The sequence below is a fragment of the Microtus pennsylvanicus genome, chromosome 11 (genome assembly GCF_037038515.1).
Source record: "Microtus pennsylvanicus isolate mMicPen1 chromosome 11, mMicPen1.hap1, whole genome shotgun sequence".
In the NCBI taxonomy this organism is placed as follows: Eukaryota; Metazoa; Chordata; class Mammalia; order Rodentia; family Cricetidae; genus Microtus; species Microtus pennsylvanicus.
In genome coordinates this window covers 25,933,329-25,958,566 of record NC_134589.1, presented here as the reverse complement: position 1 = coordinate 25,958,566, position 25,238 = coordinate 25,933,329, and the positions used below count along the sequence as shown (strand labels likewise).

Genomic DNA, 25,238 nt, shown 5'->3' with positions numbered 1-25,238 from the left:
TATCAGACACAACTTAATAAAACATTGGGTTTCAAATGCTACTGGATTAGGGAGTTTGTTGTAATCCATGGGATTCTCCTCTCAGATTTCCTCTTCTTTTTCCCTCCCTCCCTGATTTTGTGTGTTTCCCTTCAAATATAGAGAAACTGAAAAGGCATGGCCTTTCCTGGCTTGGTGAAAGGATAGAGAGGGAAAGGAAAGGCTATGTGACCCATGCAGGCAGCAACCTGAGAGATGCCACAGGTGAAGAAGACCCTGCCCTCCCAGACTTAGAAATTATTTGATTCTACAACCCTTCTCCCAAGGGAGAGCAGCATCTCGTTCCTCATGAGGAATAAGGATCACAGTTTCTGCAGTTTACAAAACTGGGAGAAAAAAAATTGTAGGTATCCATGTAGCTCGATGTGTCTACGGTTTGGCCAAGAGATCTGGGCAGACAGAAAAAGGCATCCTGCGTGAGGGCTGGGTGGAACGGTGGGGGTGAGGAGTGTGGAAAGAATCCGCATGGGAGACAGGGCCTGGGGGCCCACATGCTTGATCTGCCTAGCTATTTCAATGGTCCTCAGTCCCCAAACCCACTTTAAACGATAAATCATAAACATTGGGGATTATATATCCACACTCGTGATCTGCTTACATGCCCAGACTCCTCCTGAGAGCGCTGAGGGAGAATGGGTGTCCTTGGCTGTCTTGCAACTTTCCACTTGATTTGGCATCGTAGAGGGGACCCACTTGAGCTTCCAAGCCTGGGGGTCTCAGGACTAGAGTCTAAGGAACTAAACCACATGGCTACAACCTCTCATTTCTCTTCCCCATACCCTATCTCCTGCTTCCCCACCTGGGCTTTCTCAGAAAGTGAAGTGAAGCTTTCTTTGTAAAATCGTGAAATCCCACAATGTCGGAGAGTTTCTGATTCCTTGAACTTCAGCTTAAGAGCCCCTCTCTGAACTGCTGAAGGCAGAGTGTGTCTGGGAATGTGGGGCCACACATGGTTAATGGCTGTAGCTCTTCACTACCCCACCCCGCCCTTTTCGGTGGGAGTTCTGTGCCTAACCAGGTCACCTTTAGGTACTGTGCCCCACCAGTAATCAAAGGACAAAGCACCCAGGGCCAAAAATTTAGGTCTGGAATTCCAGTGTCCTCTTTCTCAGGAAGATGTCAATTGGCTGTTTTCCCCCTTTCCATTCTCCCCTCTCTCTCCAGCCACATTTATTAGGAGGAGAACTTTTCCCTGGTGGGGGCAATTAAACAAAGCAGCCACTGGCTTGGGGCTGGTCTAAGTCTCTCCTGTCTCCTGGTCTTCCTCTTAGGAAGCACTTCTGGACTCCTATTTCAGTCCCAGCCTCTGCTGCCCTGGAGAAAGGAGGGGGTCTTAGCCTAAAACACCCACATATTAGGTGATGACCACAGAAAAATGGGTTCAAGCCAGTGTGGGCTTCAGAGGGAGAGAGACATTTTATAAAAAGCCTCTCAAAGATAAAGTTATCCCTTGGCTTGTAGCCAGGGTGGTGCTGAAGACTGGCGGGATACTTAGAAACTTCTTCATGAAGAGAGAAGTCTGTGGTCATATACTTCACTTTTAAAAGACGATTAAAGTGGAGACCTTTCCAATTTCTGTACTTACCTCTTCTTCAATCTGGTCCTTCCTTGGTCCAGGGATGGCAACTTCAGGACTCCAAGGTTAGCTAGAGGGATCAGAAGTCCCAGCAGCAATTTTTTCTCTCTTGGGCTGGGCGAGAAGTCTATTTTTATGCTTTTTTTTCTTGGCTCCTGGTGGGACCAGGTATCCCTGGAGTTAGGTTATAAAGGGGATGGAGGCCTTGGCATCCCTCCCCAGACTCTGGTGCCCGCTGCTAGCGATGAAGGTTCATTAATGGGACTCAGTGGGGAACGCACACTCCCAACAGCGCAGACACCCTTGGGGCTCAGCATCTTCCGGCAACTTCACTTTGGGCTAAATTGCGATGGTATCCTCCGGTTCTGCAACTGTGGTGGTGACGGTTGGGGAGGCAGGACAGAAAGGCCACTAGACAGAGAGGTGGCTAAGCATGTGAGCCGCATTCTCAGAGTCAGGAGAAGGGCTGGTGGGTCACTTTGTCATTGTGTTCTTAGTTGGCCACCACCATCGCGGATAAAATCTGAAAGTCAGAGAAGGGTCTAGACGGGAGCCCCAACAACCTGGAGCTGGGAACAAGCATTGACATCAGGAAGTCATATTTAAGGGGTGTAGAGAGGTCTCAATTACACAGATGCTTTCCTCAAACGCTGCAATGCCAACGGCCTGCAGACGAACCTCTATCCCCGCCCTCCGGGACCAGAGGAGATGCAAGCACTTGGGGAGGCTCTGTCCAGATTTCACGCAGACTAGAAACTGTGACTCAGTACCAAGTGGGATCTCACTGCTTGATGACCCAGCAATCTTGAGAACCAGGGCCTCCGCGTCCAGGCTCCCTTAAAAAAAAAAAAAAACTGAGAGAGCGCCTGGATCTCAGCTCTGCTGAATACTTCTCCGCGCTTAGGAACAATTCACTTGCATCTCTCCAGGCCAGAGGTGCGAGTAGGAACTCCCCGGGGGCCCGTCCCATTTCCCAGCTCTGGGGTTCTTCTTTCATATGCCACCTTCATTAACAAACACTCTTGCAAAACCCCACTAGGTACCTAGCAGAGGGCAGAGGGCCACTCCCATCATCTGGAGCTTGCCAAATAATCAGAGAACATTAAGGAGCCAGAGGAGTTGTAACGGGGTGGTTTTGGAACGTGGGGGCCCCATCAGAATCCGGGCTTTGGTCACTTCAGCTGTCCATAGCTTTCAAACTCTCTGCTCCTGTCCAGCGCTTCTTCTTCCTCTTCTTTTTCTTGGACGGTCCTTGAGTAGCGTTTCATTTGGTTTTATCTTTATCAACCTGTCAAGGACCAAAATAACTCATTTTGGTCACGATCATGAAAAGCACCATACTGGCTGTCTAGGTTCAAGGGTTTCAAATTTATCTCCTTTGACCTAGCCCTAAAGTGTGGGGGCTGAAAAATCCCCTGTGGAGCGAACTACAACCTCAAGAGGAGGACATTTTCAGGGGGAAATAGTTTCAGAAACTTTCTTCTCGGACTAACTCAAGACAAGGCAGTAAATGGCAGAGAGTCCTTTTGGAAGAAAACCCCACAAACCTTTGGTAAGAGACACAAAGACCACAGGCTGTGCATACCCCATCATGAGGCAAGTGTGCAAAAACCAGGGTGCTGTAGGTTGCTTTGCCTCCGTCCTAGAACTTTCAGCACCTGTGAGCAGGTGCAGGGAAGGCCAGGCGATGGTACCCACATTTTGTCACCGTCCTCCTCTGATTCGGTTTTGGTGGCTCCTGTGTGAACAGCAAGGGAAGGGCTCTTACCGTTTTAGGGGGCACTCACTGATACTTTAAAGTTTGATAAAAGACATTGGCTCCCCCACTGCCCTGTGTTTATATAGCACTCATCAAATACCACAGCTCCGGAGGGTTTTAGAACTACTCCTTTCCCAGGTTAAGAGCTGTGTGGATGAGCCAGTCTCTGGGAAATGCTGAAACCAAATATTGTCAGTCTATGCAAGCTTCACTTCTTTTTCTTTGGCTGACAATCTCATCTTTGCCAGATCAACTTTGAAAAGATTCGGGGCTCTGGCATAGTGGCCCATATCTTTAATTCTAGCATTTGGGAGGCAGGTGGATCTCCGTGAGTTCAAGACCAGCCTGGTCTACATAGTGAGTTTAAAAGCAGACAGAGCTACATAGTGAGATCCTGTCTTGAAAACAACAGTAACAACAAAAACAAAGCAGTTGTGTCTGGACTCCCAGGGGAAGCTAGCCTTCCTTCCCTGGGACCAGTGGGACTGAGGCAGTAGGAAAACTTTCCTTGATCTTGGCATTCCAGAACCCATGTCCTAGCTGATAACCCTGAACTGGAAAACAGGTGTCCTTGGCGACAGAATGTCCTTTGTGTCTCTTTACTGATCTATCCACCCAGTTCCATCAGGGCCCTAACTCTTCCTGGGATTGAAGCTATGAGCTGAGGTTGGGGAATATCAAACTTGGCTAAAAGAAAAAAAGATTTGCAAATAATATATTTTTCCTCTGGTACTGGGAATTGATCTTAGAGTCTTGTGTATATTAGGCAAGCACTCTGTTACAAAGCTATAGCCCAGCCTGCTCATAAATACTTTTGTTAACTTGTGTGTATTCCCTAGGGGACCTCCCAGCTTTCCCTCATGTCTTTCTGTGTTGTGGTTTGTTTCAATTTCATCTTCTCCTTTAGCTTAGGAAAACCGTCCTTGCCCCCATCCCACCTGGTTAAATCAACCTGCCTAGACTCCCCCAGAAGAAAAGTGGGGCCTCCTTAGAACCTTGGGAGTCAACAAACTTCTTCTCCACCCTCTGTCCCTCCCCGCCAGGACTATGTTCAAACATGTTTAAACAAATGACAGGGTGTGGAGATCACCTGTTTTATTGTGCCTTCTCCCTCCACACACACTTATGCGACTAACCCACATCCTTCCTGACTGTTCTCCATTGTCTGTGTATTTCAAAAAGATGTGACTCGGGGTGAGGAGGACGCTGACCCATTCTTAGTTCTGCTCCTTGAGGCTGCCAAACCCGGCAGCTCTGGTGTGGCAAGACACCAATGGCTAACTACTAGCTAATAGCATTCAAACCCCTGCCTGAAGATGAAAAGAAAAAGATAAGCAATTTTCTGCTTGGGACAGCTTAAACTGAATAATTGTGACTGTGACAGCCTGACCTAAATGTCTTTAATCAGAGCAGAAGAAATATATGCCCATTCGCTCCCCACTTCACTAATTGAGAAAAGCTAATTGGTGTTTTCAGGAACTTCCGACTGAGGGTCAGAGCCTCTAGTCATCTTTTCACCCCTCCTTGCCCCACCCCTCCCCCAAAGGACTGTCCCCCCACCGTGGAGTTGGCCTCTTTCTCAGAGACAATGGGAGGGGCCGCTCCAGACCCTCTGCTCTGCCCGCCTTTGCGCCAGAACTTCGGCCCTGAAAAGGACTTGCAGTGATTGGCCAGAAGTTCTTGCCCAGCAGGCTTGCTCCCTTTCGCAGGTCCCTAGACTTGTTTCTGGGAGCCAAGACCTCTCACCGGCTGCCAGGTCAGCACTGCCCCAAATTGGTGAAGCGTGGCTCCCACTGGGCACGTGGGAGGAGCTCAGTAAATGGTCCTCCGATGAGGAATAAAGGCCCCCACCAGGCAGAAGTCTCCCCCTAGTTGGAGGGTTTCCCCGGCAGGTGTGAGGCCGAGTTCTTTCTCAAGCACTTTTCACACGCTCTGTTTCACCTCAGCCTTCAGCCCCCCTGAATATTTTTCCCATTCATTTTCTATGGCAGGACCCTGCTCACCTCAGCGAAGGCAAAGAACTCATCTTGAAACTCTCCAGACCCCCCCTCCCCCCACACACACCTCATGAGGTCCAGATACTTCAGGCTACTGGGAGTTTGAACCTGAAATGAGCCAGATAATTGCCCCAATTCGCTGTTCCTTATTGAAGAAGTAGTTTACGGGCTGTGAGGTTCAAAGGGCCTCACTTTTATGGACACAGCTCTAAGTCAAAAGAATACATTACACACAGACAGGCTGAGGCTCACGCCCTCCAACCTAGACTGGTTCTCCGAGAACAAAGGAGACTTCCTCTTCCTCCTCCCTCTTTCTCTTCCTTGCTATTAGTATTCTCTAAAATGTTCCCTGTTCAGCGGGCATCGTATTAAATCCTAGGCCCACAGTAATGGATTATTATAACAATCTCAAGAGCTAAGGCATCCAGCTTTTTTGTAGATGCATAAAGAAAGGTATTTTCCAGCCAGGAAGTGTGTGTGTGCATGTGTGTGTATATGTGTGTGCGTGCGTGCACGCGTGTGTGAGAGAGACAGAAAGAGACAGAGACAGACAGAGACAGGGACATAGAGACAGAAAGAGAGAGGGAGGGAGGGAAAGAGAGAGAGAGAGAGAGAGAGAGAGAGAGAGAGAGAGAGAGAGAGAGATATCCTGGCAAATCATAATGTTCCAAGATATAATCTATAACAGGATGGAAATAAAACCAAGGATGAGGAGACCTTCAAGCTTTGAAATACAGACTATTTTACTAGTAGGCAGATAGCTTCCCCTGCCCTGAAATGAACAAAGAAGTGTGGCAATTAGCTGGCTAATTCCACGACCCAAATGCTTTCCCTTGAAATGGGCGGATAATGAGGCCCGCAGTATGTTCGCAGTTGAATTCGCCTGATGTCGCTCCATTTCCCCCCTAACTTTTGCAAATCCATTGGGCAATCACAGTGAGACGCGCAGACGCCAGACGCTGCACGTGGACGCTTGCGCACTCACGCACTCACACACAGGAATGCTGACACACACAGACCCGACTTTATTCTGCCTCCAGAGTCTTTTATGACTCAGCCTTGGGAATGAAAATAGGGTTTGGAGAGAAATAATGTGCCCGAGGCCGGGTGGGGCGCAGCTGTTCCAGATGTGCTCTGGGTAATTAGACGTCCAGGAGATCTGGTGCCCGGCTGGGAAACGTGCGTCCCCTGGGACCAGAGACCTCTGCAGGCACCGGGCCGCGGTCTGTCCCGTAGTTGGCTCTTGTCATTTGCTGCCCGGTCCAGGGACTTCTTCACTCCTCTCTGCGAGGATTCTCTGGTCTCTGCCTTAGAAATAACTTTGGCGGATGGTCCCAAAAAAATGGAGACTCTGTCGCCCAGGAAAGAGAATAGAAGGTTTGATGTTTTCTGCCCCACAGTTCTCAGGTCTGCTTAGGACCTGAGCTCAGGTTCACAGAGCCAGAGATCTGCTTAAGGCTCCTTTTGCCCCACCTAGAACTTATACAGTTACTGGTTCTGACTACAAAAGCTCTCTGGCTTTGGTGTGTGTGGAACCTTAAGGCATCTGACACCTTCCTTTAGTTTCACAACGTTTTCAATCTCCACTTCCCTGTCCAGTGAGTCTTTTTCTTTTGGGCTCTTGATCTAATATCACTCAGCCAGGAAGGTTAGAAATTGGTTATTTTCTGGGAGGAAGGGGTTGGGTTTGACTTGGCGCTGATTTTTTATTTTTCTTCTCAAGCCATGGTTTTTCTGTGTAGCCTTGGCTGCCCTAGAACTCTCTCTGTAGACCAGGCTGGCCTCGAACTCACAGAGATCCGCCTGCCTCTGCCTACTGAGTGCTGGGATTAAAGGTGTGCACCACCAACCACCCAGCTTGGCTCTGAGTCTTTGTTGAGCTTCCCCTGCCTTCACTTTCAATGTTCCAATGGATTGAACCAAGTCTAAAGCCCAAAACCCAGGAAACCCCAAATTTGCAACAAAGACAAGCTCTGAAGGTTGTCGTTCTGTAAATGAACGGAATTATGCTTTTTTTTTTTTGTTTTAAAGCCACTATGTGTGTTGAAGAGAATGGTGGTTATTTGGAATAGAACATTCACTTTGGAGTAGAGGGCACGTTCTCCAGACTTGTTCGATTATTTTTAATTTTTGCTCACATCTTGGCCTTACTATTTAATTTCTCCAGACATGGGGGTGGGTGGGGCTTCTTTTGCTAGTTGGGGAAGGGAGTTAAAGATGCTGGCGCTGGGCTGTTGCGGGCTGTAGGGAAGATCAAAGGAGATTCCGCTGTGGCAGGCTCTCCAGTGTCGCGGAGCTGTGTAGGGTGGGGGCTGGGGAACTGGTGGAGCCTTTCTTAGCTGTCCAATCCTTTCCCAGCGAGCACTCTTTAATCTTGTTTCTCTTGCTTGGCAGAGGGCGCCAAAGGCGACGCGCTGGCGGCCAGCTCCAAGCCAACCAGGCCCGTAGCGTCCGCAGGAACCTGTCCCTTCTGTCCTAGGACGCAGAGCTTCGGAGAGGATTTGGCTGCGCGCGCGAGCGCGGATTCAACGCCAGGGCGCCGTCTAGAGGTCGGTCGGGTCCTCGGTTTCTCTCACTAACTGACAACAAGAGTTGCTTGTCCAAGCCACACGGCCAGACTTGCAGAAACAAAACAAAACAAAATTCCAGCTTGGGTCAGGGACTTGGCTTATGGCACCTTTGACTTGTCAGAAACTGCCCCTTCTATGTTCCGTATGGAACCTCAGGAAGAGGAAGGGGCCAGAGATTTCTAAGACGTATTTATCCTCGTGACTCTCACTGAAAGAGTTTCAACATGTCAGTTCCTTTTAAGGATCTTAGATTCTGTGTCTATGTCCACACCGCTTCTCACTACACACATTGCCCAGCCTTGGCTCCTTCTCCCGTTCACACTAGGACTCTGCTTTAACTTCCAGAAGAAAAGGGGGCTATGGAAAAGTTACCCTTGCCTCTTATAGCTTGACTATAGGATTTATAAATAATTTGGAGACTGATGTGTTTTGGGAAACAACTGAGGGCTAATAAGAAGAACTGCCCAAATAGCCTTACTTTATTTAGTCGCGCCTCCCCAGTATCCCAGCAACAGTGTGTGTGGCAGGGGACTTGAAAGACACCAGTATCCTTCCCTGCCACAGTCATCCCTGACCAGGCAGCTCCTTTGGAGATGGAAAAATAATAGGTCAGAGTAGCCTGAGAACCATTGGCCTCCCTGTCCTCTTCCTCCTTCCTCTGTGTCTTCTAGAGAGGGAGAGGCTAATGTAAGTCATGGCGGCTGACACAGGACTTAAGGAAACAGAAATGGAGGATGATGAGGGCCGAAACATAGTGGGGTACAGATGAGTGGAGCTGGAGGGGTCTCCCCATGTCATTTTGAGAAAACAAACATTCCATAGATACAGGAACTTCCTGTCCCAGATGATCCTCCCTCTCGGTGCCCGGAAGCCCCCACAGGGCAGGCCACCACTCTGCTGCTCACCCCTGGCCAACCTGGGACAGAATGAGGCAGCCAATTCAGCTGTTCAGATTTTTTTTTAAAAAAAAAAAGATGGCAAACGATTTGATATTTTCTGAGCCCATTTTTCAAATTTTATTTAAAAAGAAAATCTCCAGCGGTGCTCTGGCAACATTTCCTGGAGGGAGGAAATGAGTTGGCTAGGTCAGAGCTGCACCTGTGTGTCTGTGGGGCAGGATACCCCTCCTGGGCCTGCAGCCGAGCCTCAGCCCAGTACCTGAGCAGAGCCCGAGGTAATCACAGCCTTTCAAGAATATTTTGGACCCGAAGCCTTGGTGTTTGTTGATGAATAATTGGGATGCATGGAATCCTTTTGCTGTCCCCCTAAATTCCCTATCCATGTACTCTGGGTAGACAAAGAGGGTAAGAAGCCACTACTGTGACTTCCAATACTCTGGGGCCCCTGGAGAAAGGGATTTTTTTTCTTCCAGTTAGTTTTGCTGTAGGGCCTTGCTACCAAATCCGGATTCCACGAAATTTTGAAAAAAGCAAACTCTACATCACAGAAAGAGCATTGACAAGTTGAGGTTCATTTACTGGTTGTTTTGATTTGGTTTTGAAGCTTTTAAAAGAGTAGTCAGAGAGAGAAGCAAGGGCTGGAACTCGGTGGAGACCAGACACCACTGCAAACTGTCAACTTCTGCCCTCTCCACAGGACAAGGAGGTCCCTGCAGATTTCTCCCCTGGAGCCCCTCACTGCTCAGTCCCCTTCAGGCCTTGAGAGTTTTCCAAGTCTTATCCCCTGTCCTATTTTAGCAAGTACTTGGCAATAAACGGGCGGGGCAGGGCAGGGCAAAGTTCTAGAAACCGGAGAGCAGAAAACCCCTAAAACCCGCATCAAGCAGACAGACAGTCCAGGGAGTGACAGGGGACTAGGCTGGTTTGGAGGAGTTCAGGGCGCTCAGCTCTGCCTAGGCAGGTTGCTAGGAGCCGCAGCCAGAGCCCTTGACTGGGCTCTGGGCTCTAGCGGCCCTGGTTGGTTTAGGCGTTGGCTTCCAGTCCTGGCCACCGGCTAGAGCGAAGGGCACCGAGACCCGGGAGCCTTCTCTCCACGCGAACAGAGTCTGTGCAAGTTCCTTCGCCTCATAGCCTCATATATTGTTTCCCTTCCCTTTTATCCGCCCCTGGCCGTGTTTCTTTTTAGGACAGAGGGGATATAAACTGTTTGAAGTTCATCAGCACGGTGAAGTTTTATTGTATTTCCAGTCCCCAAGATTTACGCCCCCGGAGGAGAAGCCGGCAGCCAGGCAGACTCCCTCCTTACCTCCGACTTCCACTCCGGACACGGTAGCCACGAGACTGCCACTAACCTTCGGGTGCAGGGAGGGAGCGAGCCGGGTCCAGCCGGCTCGTTCCCACGCCCGGTGCGGGGCCCCCTCACCGGCTCAGGTAAGTCTCCTCCAGGAGGCCTCTGACGGCCTGGCATCAGCTGCGGGGGCACCTGTGAGGATGTACATTGTGGGATGGAGGAAAGTCGGGGACAAGGATGTAAGCACAGAATAGAGAACAAAAAAGAAGCAAACTTGTTCTCCTCCTTCCCAAGCCAGGTCCTCAACATCTCCCTTCGTTGTAAGCGCAGATTTAAAGAGTGTCCTACCTGGGGCTGGTAAGCCCTGTGGAGCCAGAGTCCTAGCGTGTAGCCACAGAGCGACTGTTCCAACCAGACTCCTGCCCCCTTCCAGCCTACCGTTTGTGCCCTAGAATTCCCGATACTCTCTGACTCTGGCTTTCTCTGTCTCTTTTTTTTTCTCAGTTCTTCTTGGATCTTCTGTCCTGTCTACTCTCTCGTCTCAAGGCTGGGGTTGGTGTACAGTTGGAAGATTTGACCTTTCAGAGATGCCTGGGAGTCTGGGTAACCCTGGGGCCCAGGGACTGGCCAGATGGTGAGTGGATGCGAACCTTCCTAGCAGTTTGAAGTTAAGAATCCCTTTTATATGAGGAGCCCTCCAGCCGCGGGTCTGCGCTGAGAGGCCAAGCAGGTATCGCACAAAGATGCTGGCTGGCCAGGCTAAGAGCTGGGCCCAGAGCCTTCTTTGGTCAGGGTTTTGGAAGGAGAACCAAAGTTCCTGGAATCCTGGGTCCAGTTCTTCAGATTCTTTGTTTGCTAGCAAATGGGCTCTGTTAGGAAGAAGCAGAAGAAAACTAGTTAAGTAGAAGTAAACTCTGTGGCCACTCTGGCCCACAGGAGGGCCTCAGGAGCCCGCCCCAGTGAGCCCTTGACTGGGAGCTTGAACTGGGACTGCTGAGTGAATTAGGTAGTTTCATGTTGTTGGGCCTGGCTTTCTGAACACAACGACATCCAACCACCTGATTCACGGCAGTTACTGCTTCTCGCTTAGCTGGAGGAGTCAGGTAGGGTCTTTCGGGGACTGGTCTGTTACCTTTGCAAAATAATAAACAGGTTTGAGGCATGAAGAAACCTGGGGAGTCCTAGGGTGTTTCAGAGAGAGAGAGAGAGAGAGAGAGAGAGAGAGAGAGAGAGAGATTGGAGAAAAAGGTAACCCTGTAAGTATTTATTCTCTTCAAGGACACCTTTAGGAGGGGGCAGGGCTGAACTCTTTTGAAAAGTCAGGTATGGGAGCCAGGGTTTCAAGTTGTAGGCTCCTGTGTCTCCAGTCAAACCTTCCTTGGAAGGTTTCTCAGCTGCAAGGATTTGGTTTTCAATTGGGTTATGTGGGGCCTCTGAGTCTTTGTAATCTTTGGGTGATGGGGGCTGTACCTCGGCAAAACTTTGAAGCTTCTCTAAGGGGCCACTAGTTCCCATCCTGATAGATAGATCAGGATCATTTGCGTCTCAAGCTTGCAGGCCCCCTGAGTCCCTCCTCCTAGGGCCCTCTAGTGGGATAGAACTTACAGAGGCAGTGATGTTGGTGGTGGTGGTGATGGGGGTCTTTTCTTTCCCAAACTCTAGTTGGCCCTTTACTGGCTGAACTGGCCTGTGGATTCACACAAGTCCTGGGGCCCCTTAGGCTTAACTAGCAAGAAAATCTAAGCTACTCGATTATTCAGTACAGCCTGGTGACACGGTGGGGCTGGAGCCCGGACAGGGCAAGGCAGTTTTGTCCTCTCTGACCCCAGCCCTTCAAGGCTGCTGCTGGCTCCGTGCCCAGGAAAGGAGTTGTTAGGAGGGCTGGTGGAAGGGGGACTTGCCAATGCATAGGCTGACTTTTGTTCCTAAACTCTTTCCCTGCTTGAGGCAGAGGAAATGTGCAAAGGGGCCCAGGAAAGAGGCCCCAGCCGGATGGGACTCAGGCGCCAGGCTTATTTAGACTGTAAAGGAGGGTGGGGTGGGGGTGAACAAGAGGCCTCTGCAAGGGCAGCCGGTACAGGGAGACCCACTCCCAGATTAGGGGATATTCTGGCTTCAAGTCACTGTCCTGATAAGGAAAGACCCTAAACCCTTTCCTTTAATATTTTCTCATATTCCCCGTGGGTCAAGAGGGTCTGGAATGTTCCTGCTGCCTTACCTTGCTTCTCTTTGGATCTCTTAGAAACCTGCACTAGGAGCATGACCAGAGTCCACCCTTTGGTTCCCCACCCTGGCCACCTCCTCCCAGGAAAAGCGCTGTAAAAAAAAAAAAAAGAAAAAAGGGGATGTTAGAGAGAAAGGAGAAAATAAACTCTTTGGAAAGCAGAGAGTTTTACAACAGCCAAAGGTTTTATGGAAGCAATTGTGTAATAGCCTTCTACCTGCTCAGAACCCTTTCCGCTCTGCCTGCCGCCCACCCCGTTTGGCCTCCTTGATCCCTCCTCCCAAAGGACTCAGCCGCCTCCCACTGTCTTGGATATCAGTGGTGGCTGAGAGTTGGGAAGAAGATTACTCAGTCCAGCGGGGCTGGGGCCACTGACCTCTGATATCCTATGAGGGAAGTTTGTCAGAGGTTTCGTTACTTTTCAATTAAGGTCCCTGCTTGGGGCTGTGGAAGCACCCAAGTTTGAACCCCGCTGTTTAGATTGGTGATCCCTGTTTGAAGGTTATTTTGGACAAAGAGTATGGGTCCTGGGATCTTGGCTTCCCCTCCAATGTCTAAGGGAACAAGTATCTTCAAACCTCCCTGTGTTCTAGAGTAGGTCTGGGGGTCAGAAGAAGTGTCTCCTGTGCTGGGGGACAGAGACTGGGGACTTCAACAATTTGGTTGTATGCAGCAGTGTGTTGGCGTGACCTCCACAGTTACCTGAGGACGGTCACGCTCCGTTTGTCTACTTTTCCTTCACACTTGTGCAAGACACAAGTAATGGCATTTCCACCCCTATGCCCATCACTACCATGAAATAAGTGTCGCACAGTGCCTGCCATCCCTGCAGGTTGGGGCAAGATACGCAGTAAAGGATTTCATGGTTGGATAGCAAAAGTCACCAAATTTCATGACCTCTTCTGGGTCAGTTGGAGGTATTTCCTTCACCTTCCAGGAAAATGTTCCGGTAGGACACCGTAATTGAATCCAGCTTTACGCCACACACATTTATTTGAAGATGAAATATGAATTTTGCTTGAATACCAAATTAAGAGACAAGATTTCAAGTGAGGCTTCCAAATAAGTTAATATTTTAGAGCCAAAATTTAAACCCATGGATTTCCAGAATTTTGTCTTCTCCAGAGGTATGTTGGATTTTTGTTTTTTGTTTGTTTTTGTTTTTAATTGTGCACACCGGCTTTAGGGGCATATTTTTAAAATCAAGAACAGCATCACCATTAATCTACACATTTCACAGGGGTTATACATATAACCACATATGCACAATTAGATCATAAATGCCCGTGCCCAGGCACGTCTAGTATTACAGTTGGGAAGATGATGATATATACTATACACGGATGGAACGGAGCCTACTTGAACACTAGGTTCCCCTACAGAAATATTGGTTTGAAGCAGACACGCCGGAGAATTACCTGCTCAAATCCAGCTGCATCAATCTCAGCCCTAGCTTATTAATTAAACACACACTATCTTCTCATTTACTGTTTTCCTCCCCCTCCCTTTTTAACCCCTAGATTTTCTCTTATTACTGATAGAGCCCCCCCCACCACCACCAAAAAGAGCAGGTACTTACTGGCTGGTTCTGCCTCCTGCTCCTCCTTGTTCCTTGGCTGTCCTGGGCCCCAATGTGGCCAGGGGCTTTGCCTTCTTCCTCCCTGCTTTTTCCACGCTTCTAACGGGCTCCAAAGTAAGCAAGTACAGGGAATACAGGGTTTTCTTTCTTTCTCTTTAGGATTGGGGGTGGGTTGCAGAGTAGCTTTACCCCACTGTCTGGTCACTTTTATTCTAAGTACATTTAGACTCTGGGTTCCAGGGGCCACAATGGTGGGTGCTCTGCTCTGGCACAGTAGGTACAATTGCCTAAGAAGGAAAGAAGATTTAAGAGGTCCATGGGTTCCCAGAACATCCCAGCAAGGGGGCACCCACCCTGATGACCATGTTGTCATTTGCCTCTGTTGAAGCTGAACTCCAGTTTGAGGCAGCAATCCCCTCTGGAAAGCTTGGCGGCAAGGGTGATGGAGACTCCCTGCCTGCTGCTGCTGCATCTTCAGCTGCAGAGGGACGAGATGGGGGTCCAGACACCAGAGATGAGGGGGAAAGTTCATTTTCTCGCCTCTTGAGAAGGCAGATCTCGCAATCAAACCTGTGTCCTCCACATGGTTACTATCATCCCTCAGCATCTTGAGGAAGAACCAAAACTAATGCTGACTCAGAAAAGAGGCCTGGGTGTCCTCTTCACCCAGCACTGGAAACCACCAGGGATTAGGAACAACTTCTTAGACACCACACACAAATCTAAACTCAAATGATCACCTCACTTTTGCAGGGCACAAACCAGCAGCCCAAATGTTCTCCCCCTGACTCTTTCCCTAAACTGAAGGGGCTCCTTGCTTTCTCCCTCCTTGTAGAGATTCTGCAGCAAAACCCAGGAGAGGAATGGGGGCCAGGAGGGCAGCAGGCAGATCCAGAGCCTGCACAGCTTGGGTCTTAAAAACAGTCTTGGTCTATGGCTTTTCCATAAATAAAACTGCCCCAGCCCACAGCTCATGTGCCCTTTTGGACCCTAATTTATATACTACAGAAAATCATATACCCACCTCGACATGCTTCATAACGTTGTTATTTATGGCAGGGGAGGAGTTTTTTTTTTTGCCTGAAGACTATATTTATTACAGGTAAAACTGATAGCAGACTCCACACGGCCAGCAAAACAGGGACAGGTGCTTTGCCCTAAATGTGATTCATTTAGTATCTCCCTGGCAGGTCCAGGAAGCTCCCTTGACTTTCCCAAGCATCCAACCGCTACTTAGAAGAATTTGCATCAGATTTTTGTTTCCCCATTTAGATACTATGGAAAAAACAGGTCTTCACGCTGCTTGGTTCGGGATCTGCTGGGCTGTCTCTCTCCAAGAGCGTGGGTGGAATTGAAGGGGCCGGCTGGGCGCCCGCATTGATCTTTAAAAAATCATTTTGAAATCGCCATAATGTGAAGAAATATGGCGCTTCGCCCTCGTATTTCACACGTAATGACACGAGATGGCTTCATTTGGAAAGACAAGCGGGCGTGAGTGTGTGTGCTTGCACGGAGCGGATCCGCAGCCTTTTTACTGCAGAGGGGGTGGTGGCCAAAAAGATATAACCCCAAGTTAGAAAGGGTCCACTTTTTTTTTCCCAAAAGGAGGGTAGGGTAGGAGGAGGTCATGGCTCCTGGAGCAGCCTGCCTAATAAAGGTCCAGAGTCAGAGAACAGTCAAGAAATCTGTCCCTAGTCCTAACACGAAGAAACCGAGCCTGTCTAGGGGTCGGGCTTCCCAGAGCCTCACACCCGGGAAGACGTCAGCACCCAAGCAGAAGCTGCAGAGGCAGTAGCTGGGAGACCCGCCAGGAAGCCAGCCAGTGGCCTCGGGGGAGTCCCTCCGTAGGGCCGCAGAATAGCTGCTAATAAAAAGCACTATTTGGAAGCTCCACGAGAGGATTGGAGGAGGGGGGAGGCTTCGGGTGGGGAACGGACTGCTCCTGGGGACTCCGCTATACTTGGTACTGTCCTATGTCGGCATTTGGACGGTTTCCAGAGCCGCAGTTCTGGGCGAGAAGAGCTGGAAATTTAGCTTGCCTCCTTCTGCTTTTGGAAGGAAAGGAAAGTAACCCGGTGTCCCTTACTGTGCTGTCTGGGGACCCTGTCCCCATCTCTGGAGAGTTCCTTTAATCATTTCTCACATTAGCCCCCTCCTCTGGACAGTCTCAGAGGAAGGACAGAAGAAATGGCCGTGGACCCCATCTCTTCCTAAAGGCCCAAGAAATTTCACGGAGTTAAATAAGACTGGTTAGTCGCGTGAAACTCTTTCATAGACTAGTTACAGGGTCTGGTGAGTCCCTTTGGCCTTAGGCAGGCTCTAATTTCAGACCAGATAATGGTTCTTTGGACACTGGCCCAATTGAATTTCCCTTTCTCCTTTCTTAGCTCCTGAAGGATCAAGAGAAGAGCCTAGTCATGTAAATCTCCCCAAACTGTGCCCTGAACCCCCTCCGAAGAGGATAACTGTCCTATAAAATCCCCAACTTCTTCCCCATCCTTTTACTTCATCTCCTGTGGGTCGCTGTGCTGCTGTTGTTTAATAAACATCTCTGTCAAGGGGAGGGAGGACAGGAAATGAGGGCCTGCGGGGTGGAGGTGGAGGTGTTGGGGGGGTGACAAGACTACCTCCTCTTTAATTACCCTGTCGGGTCTCTCCCGCTGCTCTGAGGCTGGGGCGCTCTTCCTCCCTGTACGCAGGTCCTCCTCCCCCTCCCTCTCCAACCCGCCTGGGGAGAGGGCTCTGCAGCCTCGGTCCCTCTAGAGGCAGCCTGCCGCTTGCCTCCGCCTCTCCTCCGCCCCCATCGCCCCATGTTGAGAACCCCCCTTCCTGCAAAAGCGGGAGGGGCCCCGGGCGGCCGGGCAGCTCTGGCTGAGGTTACGTGGCCGCCGGAGCCCTGACGTGATAGCACATTGCATCAGCATAAAACAATCCATCCTGGATATGGAATGCGGTGAGGACGGATGACAGCGAGAGCGCAGCCCCCTCGCCCGATTGATTTATGTCGGAGCTGACGCTTTATCAGGCAGTCCGCAAAACTTTGACCAATCATTTTGCAAGAAGCTCCGAGCCGGGCTGCTCCACTGTACTTTGTTGGCTGAGAAGTTAAGCAGGGGGTGGGGGTGGGAGGGTGGGGGTCTGAGGGGGTCGCGTCCGAAAGCCCTCTACACCGGGTCCGTGTGCCACCTCTCCCTGCTTGGGCGCCGAGGCGCGAGCGCTTCCCTTCCCCCTGCGAGCGCGCGGATAATGTCTGAGAATGTCCATTTCTGGGACGCTTAGCAGCTATTATGTCGACTCGATCATAAGTCACGAGAGCGAGGACGCGCCTCCAGCCAAGTTTCCTTCGGGCCAGTACGCGAACCCGCGGCAGCCGAGCCACGCCGAGCACCTGGACTTCCCCTCTTGCAGCTTCCAGCCCAAAGCGCCGGTGTTCGGCGCCTCCTGGGCGCCGCTGAGCCCGCACGCGTCGGGGAGCCTGCCGTCCGTCTACCACCCCTACCTGCAGCCCCAGGGTGCGCCGGCGGCGGAGAGCAGGTACCTCCGCACCTGGCTGGAGCCCGCCCCGCGCGCCGAGGCCACCCCGGGGCAGGGCCAGGCGGCGGTGAAGGCGGAGCCGCTGCTGGGCGCGCCGGGGGAGCTGCTCAAACAGGGCACGCCCGAGTACAGTTTGGAAACTTCGGCGGGCAGGGAGGCTGTCCTGTCTAATCAAAGAGCCGGCTACGGGGACAATAAAATTTGCGAAGGAAGCGAGGACAAAGAGAGGCCGGATCAAAGTAAGTTATAAAAAAAAAAAAAGTGAGGAAATCCCCCCCCCCCAGGCTGCAGGCCAGGCCTGGAGGAGGGGAGGGGAGAGGCCATAAAGCGGACAATGTGAAGGGACAGCGCGCCGGGGGACGCAGGGCTAGAGGAGGGTGAAAGGAAGAGGAAGGAAGGGACCGGGATAGGAAGAAGCTGTGTGCCATGGAGCGGGGGGGGGGGGGGCAGAGGGGGGGACGGGACACACAGGCCGCCCCCACTCTTCCTAGTGGCGCGTGGACTGAGCCTCAAGGATCAAGTCTCATGAGTCCTTCTTCTTTCTCCCTCACGCTCTTGCTGGAAAGGGATGGGGGGCTGGGACAGTCGCTTGAGGAACGAGGGGGCCCGGGCCGGTGGCCAGCGTGACCGAGAGCCCGCGCGGGCACGGGCCGGAGCACACCCGGCAGAGCCGCCTGCGCCACGCGCAGACGGTCCCCGCCGGCCAAGGGGAAGGGGGAGGGGGCTCATTAGGATTTTATTTGCGATGCAACAGCTTGGCAGAGGATTGTTCCTAGCAGATCTCACGCAGTAGCCGCGTCGGGTCGGCTGCCGGCGCCGGGAGGGGCGGGGGAAGCCCAGGACGCGGTGACGGAGCCCCCTCCCTGGTGCGCCGGCCCCTCCCCGGGAGCCTTCCCTCCAGGGTTCTCCGCCCTCCTAGGGCATCCTCGCCAGGGTGGCCGCTTCTCCCTCTGCGGTTCCCAGTGCTCTCGGCGGGGCTCCGGAGCACTAGCCCGGACAGTTTGCTTCCCAGAGAGTCTGAATCACTTGCTAAAGTCAGGGCCCACCTCCAGAATGGAGAAGGTCTCCCGAAGGGATCTGGGGGAGGAGTGGGGGGGGAGGACTGCGTAGGGGCGGAGAACTCTACCCTTGGTGGAGAGTTTCTTACCACCTCCCATTCCTAAAAGCATCCCTTGCTAAAAAGGAAGAAAAAAAAACCCAAGTGAAAAGCGCTGCTGGCTGAGAGAGATTCTTGTACTTATTTTTTTTAAGGATGGGAAAAGCAAACCGTTTGGTAGCTCTTAGTTCCCAAACAATTACAGACAGATTGACAGGTCAAGTCCTCACCTCTTACTCTTTTGGGCAAGTAGTGTAGTTCTTGCTTGCCCTGTCAGATTTCCCACCAAAAGAGTGGCCAATGGGTCCTCCGTGGGCATGCTTGCCCTCTGAAAAGTAAGGAGAGACCCCTGCAGTCCCTGTACCTCCAACCTGCCAGGTTGAGTCATTAGAAGCTGATATCCGGGAACATAGCTCTTCCCTAACCTCCTGAAACACCCAAACAGAATCCTCACTCCATGGCCCCAAACTCGTCCTGGAAAGCCCATTACTGCACGGCAGCCATTTGGCTAGGATCAATTATTAACAGTTTTTTTTCCTCTTTCATATTTAATGTGGCTTCGGGTCCTATCCCAGGCGATCACATTAAGGAAATAGCGCTGCAAATTGGTAAGACACGCTACTTAGTGTAGGATGAACTGAATTTAAAAATATACACGGATAATCAGGGCTTCTCGTTTGGGGGGGGAAAGCTGGCAGAGTGGATCTTATTTGTAATAGGCTCTGCTTTTGGGGGGGGCAACTTTCCTGAGTCCCAGGGTCTAGGGAGAGATGCAGGAGAGAAAAAGAAAAGCCTGCACACTATTCCCTTGTTTTGCCCTCTTCCACCCTGTCACACTTTTCTCTGCCTCCCCATAGGGTAGGTTAGAAGGTCTTAGTAAGCTGTGGAGGGCTTTCTGTTACCCGCCTCATCTCGTTCTCCCCACCTTGGGGCTGGAGCAATTTTGCTTCCCAGTTTCCCTGAACTTGTGTTAACCAAACTGTGAGCTGAGTAGCAGAAAGAAGAGGCTATTGCCACCATAAGTTATCTGGGAGCCCCGGGGCTCCCCTGTCCACCGGCTGCAATTGATAGATGGTTGTAATTGGGTTTCTTGTGAGTTGGGAGTGTGCTGTGGCGTTCGCGGCTGTAAATGCGACTCTTATTTGTGGTGTGTGGTGATGGGGAGGGGTATCATACAGACTCACATGTCTGCTGCCTTCTGGACTAGAGCTGAAAGATTTCTACCCAGGCAGGGTTTACTGGGACTGGGCTGAAGGGCCAAGAGATCTCTTGGCTGGGGCTGAACAGGACTCCTTTCCCTACCCAATTCTTCCTCTTTCCTCCCAGACCTAGAGCCAAGGTCAGCCACCTTTAGTTGGCAGTGTGGCTCCAGCTACACTGACCTTTTCTGACCTGAGTCCAGGTCTGTCTGGACACAAGTAGAGAAAGCTTGAGAGCCTGGGGCAGTGGAAGCTTTGGAGATGCTGGGGTGGCTTGGCTCTATCCTTAAAGGGCTGTTTACCTGGAGCTGTCTGTGTTAACTCCTGGCCCACCTAGGGGTGCTTTCTGGGATCTTGGAGGCCTGGGTGACTTTCTCCATTGCAAGATGGGGAGTAGAGATGGAGAGCACCCTCTTGGTCTGGGGCCCTTCACCCCCTTCTTTCCTTTGATTCTATCGCTGCTTCTCTTTCAGCCAACCCTTCTGCCAACTGGCTGCACGCCCGCTCTTCCCGGAAAAAGCGCTGTCCCTACACCAAATACCAGACGCTGGAGCTAGAGAAGGAGTTTCTGTTCAATATGTACCTCACCAGGGACCGCAGGCACGAAGTGGCCAGACTCCTCAATCTGAGTGAGAGACAAGTCAAAATCTGGTTTCAGAACCGGCGGATGAAAATGAAGAAGATGAATAAGGAGCAGGGCAAAGAGTAAAAGACCAGCCCCACCCTTCCCTACCTCACTCGGATTATTTATGTGGTGGCTGCCAGGCCACTGCTGTCTGGGATGTATCCAAGTGAGTGGGGAAGGGCATCTCCTCTTTAAAGTCCCTCATTTACCCCTGGAGCCTGCCTCCCCTCCCTTGCCTATCCCTATTTCTCTCTCTTCCCCTTGGGTGTCAGGAGGAAGTTTTGTTAAGTTAGAAGCTAGCTGTAGTTGGTTCCTAGGAAAGTGATGAGCCTCAAAGAAAGAGTCAAGCTCCTAGCATCCCTGCTAAGTTTTTTCTGGAAAACCCCAGCCCCCACCCCACTTTTCCAACTACCTGCCTGTTCCCTCCCTGCACCTATCCAGAAGTCACCCAGGAAGAGTTTAACTGTACACACCCCAACAGATGCCCCAGGACATAGAGTTGGGGGTCCACACTGATAACGGAGAAAGACAGTTACACCCTACGTGCAGACATTGTTCTCTGAGCCCAGCTGGGCAGTCCCAGAGCCAGGCAGGTTCTCCCCCTGATGCAGACACACACAGGATGAGGTCTGGAGGTGAACTCCTGAATGAGGCACTGCAGTCCAGAGTCTCCAGGTCCTTGTACTTATCCCTATGGAATCGCCAACTCCGCCCCAGGTCTTGGGGGGCTGTGGGCAGATGGGGCCAGCCCAGTCCCCAAGCTGCTGGGAGCTAGAAAGGACGAGAAAAAGGGCAGGCAGCGGTTTTCTGAAGGCACCTTCAGTGGAGCCCCTCGCAATTATCTTTGCAGGGAATGTTTAGTTGTGCACGTTCTCCTTCCTTCCCCCTGAAGGAGGTCACACTGGGGGTGTAGAGCCTCCACAGTGCCCTCCCCCCCCAGTCACACGTCCCCTTGGCAGACTGTAGTAGTTTTTCTTGCTGACCACAGATTTTGCATTCTTCTCCATTCCTTCCAGCTCCAAAATCAACTCTCCTTTCCGCGGCTAAATCCATCTTGTGCCAGCTAGTCAAGTCTCCCCATGTAGGAAAAAAAAATCCCTTCACCCCCTCCTAGGTCAACCCCACCATAGAGAAGGCCGGGTCAGGAGAGTCTGATTGAGAATTTATTGTGAATCAATTTCCCAGCAACCTTCCAGAGTGGGCAGTCAGGGGAGGAGAAGCAATGGCCTCAGCAAGCAGGGCTAATGGGTCTCTTCCCATGTCACTAGTTTCCTGGCCCACATAGAAGAGAGCCCCTTGGCATGCAGCCAGAGGGTCACAGGAAGAAACCCCAAAAGCTCAGAGTGGGGACTTCACCTCCTGCAGAATACACTGCTGTGTCCTGATACAGGCCATGTGCACCCACGCTTCTGGCAAACAGTCCCGCGTGCAAAGTAAAGAAGCAAAATCACGCCTCCCCACCGGGCAGAGACTCATCCTCTGCTTCTGCCCCTCCCTGCTCTCAATCCCTTCCACCCGTGGACTCTTTCTCCCACCTCTCCCAACCCTGCAAAGAGGTCATTCCAGTAGAACTTTGAATTTTATTTTATGTTTTGCTCCGTCAGTGGCTGTGGTGAAATTGTGCTTGTGTTTTGTGATTTCTTTGGCAATGATTTTCAGTTGTTGCTCATTAGGGAGGGTTGAGGGCGGGAGTGGGGAGGGCAAGGGGCTAGAGCTCTAATTGTTTGTTTTGGAAGAAAAAGAAAAAGAACAAAAAAAATATATATCACTCTAGAAAACAAACCTCTCCTGCGTTTTATTCGATGTTGCTTCTCCTCTGGTTATTAAGAGCCCCGTTGCTAAAAACATGGCTTCAAACAAAGGCAAGTTAGCGTTCACAGACAGGCCTTTTCCATAGACCTTCACCTGCTCTCTGGTGGCCCTGACACCAGAAGGGTATCCAGGTCCTAAGACAGCTGCTTAAACTGAGCAAGACCCTTTCAGTCGAACCGAGGGAGTGGTGAAGGAGGAAAGAGAATCTTCAGGGTCCAGAGAGGAATCTTAGAGCAAGGGTCTTCACCCAAAGTTGCTCTGACCTCTGCCAATGGGTAGAAGGGAAGTCCGACTTGTAGTTCTTAGAGCACGTCTCAGCTCACCACTTCAAAACTCTCAAGGGCGGAGTTAGTGATCTTCCAACGCTATTGCCTGGAGTGTGGCAGCGGGGAGTAGGTGGGAGACCCAGACTTGGCAGGAAGCTTGGCTGACTCAAATGGTTGAACCTGAGGACTCCTTGTAGATGCCCCCCCCCACACACACCTGGAGTCGGGCTCATAGGTCTGAGGCTTGCTGAGCCTGGAGGTTTGAAGTCAGGGTATGTGACAGCTCTCAAAAGAAAGCCACCAAAATGCAGGACACAAACGTTTCGGGAGGGGAATGAATGATTCATGTCCAAAAGAACCCCCAGGATTACACTTGGCTTCAAGGGGCATCTTCTTGTTCCTCTCTCACTGCGGTGTCCCTGCAAGAGCCTGTCGTGAAGTCCGCCATTCGTGGAAGCCCTGATTTTCTTATTCAGTCGTGAGGATCCCGGCTGCAGCCGGCCTGCAGCTCTGTCGCCGGCCTCGCGCGACTTTCTCTCCCGCTGCACACGCCACACTGCCGCCTAGACACTGCGGCTTGGGGTGGAGCTGGCGACAAAGGCTGGCCCCGAGTGAAAGAAGCCTGCCATGCCGGCCCTACCCCTCTCTAACGAAAGGGCAAGGGGGATCTGAGAAACAGGAGGCGGGAGACGGGAAGCTTCCATAAGGCAGCTGAGACAAGCGGCCTGCCAGGAGGGTCATGTTAAAGAAGGAAAATTAATCTGGCTTTACAGCTGGTGTGGACTGGGCTGTTTCTCCATCCTTGGCTCTCCAGGCTCTGCCGGCTGCAGAGAGTGAGCCAAGGAAGCCTGCTTCTGCCTAAAGGAAACATAAAAAGTGAGCCTGGAGACCGGGTCGCGGCAGGGTAGAAGGCTTAGGGCGTCTGGAGCTGCCTAGGGCAGCCGCGTCTGGGTCCCGGCCGGGATGGCTTCTTTCAGGACAAACAAAGGCGAAGGTGCAGAGGCGCAGAAGCCGGAGATGCGGAAATCAGTTGGACAGAGAGAGAGAGAGAGAGAGAGAGAGAGAGAGAGAGAGAGAGAGAGACTGACTAAGAGAGTGAGAGGCAGAGAGAAGCCGGGAGAGGAATTCAATGCCGTGTGCGCAGCAATAAAAGAATATGACCGCTATAAAAGTTTATAGGGTATAAATTTCTGAAGGTTAAGAAACTAAACAGCAGCAAAGCAAACACTGAAGGGAAACTTTCCGGAGATGAGCCGCGCCTGAGCCTAGGCTTGGGACCTGGTGGGAGAATGGGTGGGCCTTGTTATGAAGCCCCCACCCTCACCCCTCTTGCCCCCAGGTCTGGGGCTTGGGGTCTGGAACTTGGGAATCAGGGTAAAGGGGTGAGGTTCAGAGGATAAAAAGTAAAGAAGCTAGCAACTGGGAAGAACACTTTTCTGTTCCCAAAGCTTCAGCCATGGAAATTCTGACTGGTGTCTTTGTTCTTTACACACACCCCTCTAGAAGCGCCAGTCACAAACAAGAAACCCTTGCACATGCGGTCACACACACACACACACACACACACACACACACACACGCTCGCGCGTGCGAACTAGCAGGGTCATATGTCTGAGGTAGAGTAGCTTCTTGATGCTTCTTCAGTTCCATTCCATCACCTCAGACCTCTCGTCCCTCACAAAAATCTCAGTTGTTACCCCTCAGCGTGTGAAACAATCGTGGAGGCCTTAAAAAGTGATCCACTTACTGCCCAAGAGCAGCGCACTGCTTAGCAGCTCCAAAAGAAATTAGGGACTGGATGGATGTAGAGCTTCTATTCCTTTGAACTTATCTGAACTGTTTCATGAACAGTTTCCTGATTCCGAAGCCCTTTCTCTTATCTGATTTCATTTCTTCCCCCCTATGTCTAGTAAATAATGAAAGTTTAATCCTTTGTCGCTTCTTAATGTTGGTTCTCAGAGAACCTGGCTGAGTTGAAGGAAAACGTCTTTTGGCGAGTGGCCGCTAGATGGCACCCTTGCTCCATGTGAAATTTTCTAGTGTTCTGGTTGAGGGCTCCTTCGGCGGCACAGAGCACCTTGTTCGGCCCTATATCTAGGAACTGAGAGCTACCAAAAGTCATGAATAATTTGCACATAATAAAAATATAGGGTTTGTTATGGCCCTTTCCCCTATTGTAAGTATTTCAATTATAGTGGCGTTTCTCTCTCTCCTCAAACGGTTCATTTTCTGAATTTCACACTAAGACGGCTGTTTCCCAGTTGCTGTGTTCGGTGGGGCGAGAAACGCGTAGAAACCGGGGATAATATCAATAATAAAAATATAGAAATAATGGACCCAAATCAAGGAGGCGAACTGTCTTGGAAAAATGAGATTTCCCTGAAGTGGTGGTGGGAGGAATAAAGGGCAGGCCAGCGGGTCAGGTGAGAGGAGTAAGCCCGCAGGTCTCTTGAAGAGGAAGCTACTACCCCAGGCGGGCTGCCCACACCTGCTGGGGAGCGAATCTGATGTGCTATTCCCGGAGATTCCTCAAATTTGGGAGGAATGGGGACCTAGCTCTGATGAAGATTCCATGGTGCCCCAAGTCAGAGGGCCGGCTGCACCTGGGTGCTGAGTCCAGCGCCTTTGTAGGCGTCCAGGTCTGGACTGGGCTAGTGCCTGGCTACCGAGGCTCAAACAGGGTCTCCCCAGGGAGGCGGGTTGGGGGGACGCTGCAGCATCCCCTCGGTAGGTTCAGTCAAAACCCTGCGTGTGTTCTGGACAGGAGCAGGA

The 25,238-nt window shown here is 51.3% G+C and overlaps 1 protein-coding gene across 6 annotated transcripts in view; it reads left to right on the top strand.

Moving 5' to 3' along the window:
* LOC142860142 (homeobox protein Hox-B8) overlaps positions 1-25,238 on the top strand; it is a 33,209-nt gene that overhangs the window by 2,371 nt on the left and 5,600 nt on the right. The window contains exons 2-5 of one of the 6 annotated variants that reach the window (XM_075990965.1): positions 7,766-7,920; positions 10,032-10,271; positions 10,636-10,765; positions 20,237-22,994. In XM_075990965.1, the coding sequence (XP_075847080.1) occupies positions 7,766-7,920; positions 10,032-10,271; positions 10,636-10,765; positions 20,237-20,472 (761 nt within the window). In that variant the 3' untranslated portion in view covers positions 20,473-22,994. The other 5 variants (XM_075990966.1, XM_075990968.1, XM_075990969.1 and 2 more) reach the window with 5 other exon arrangements.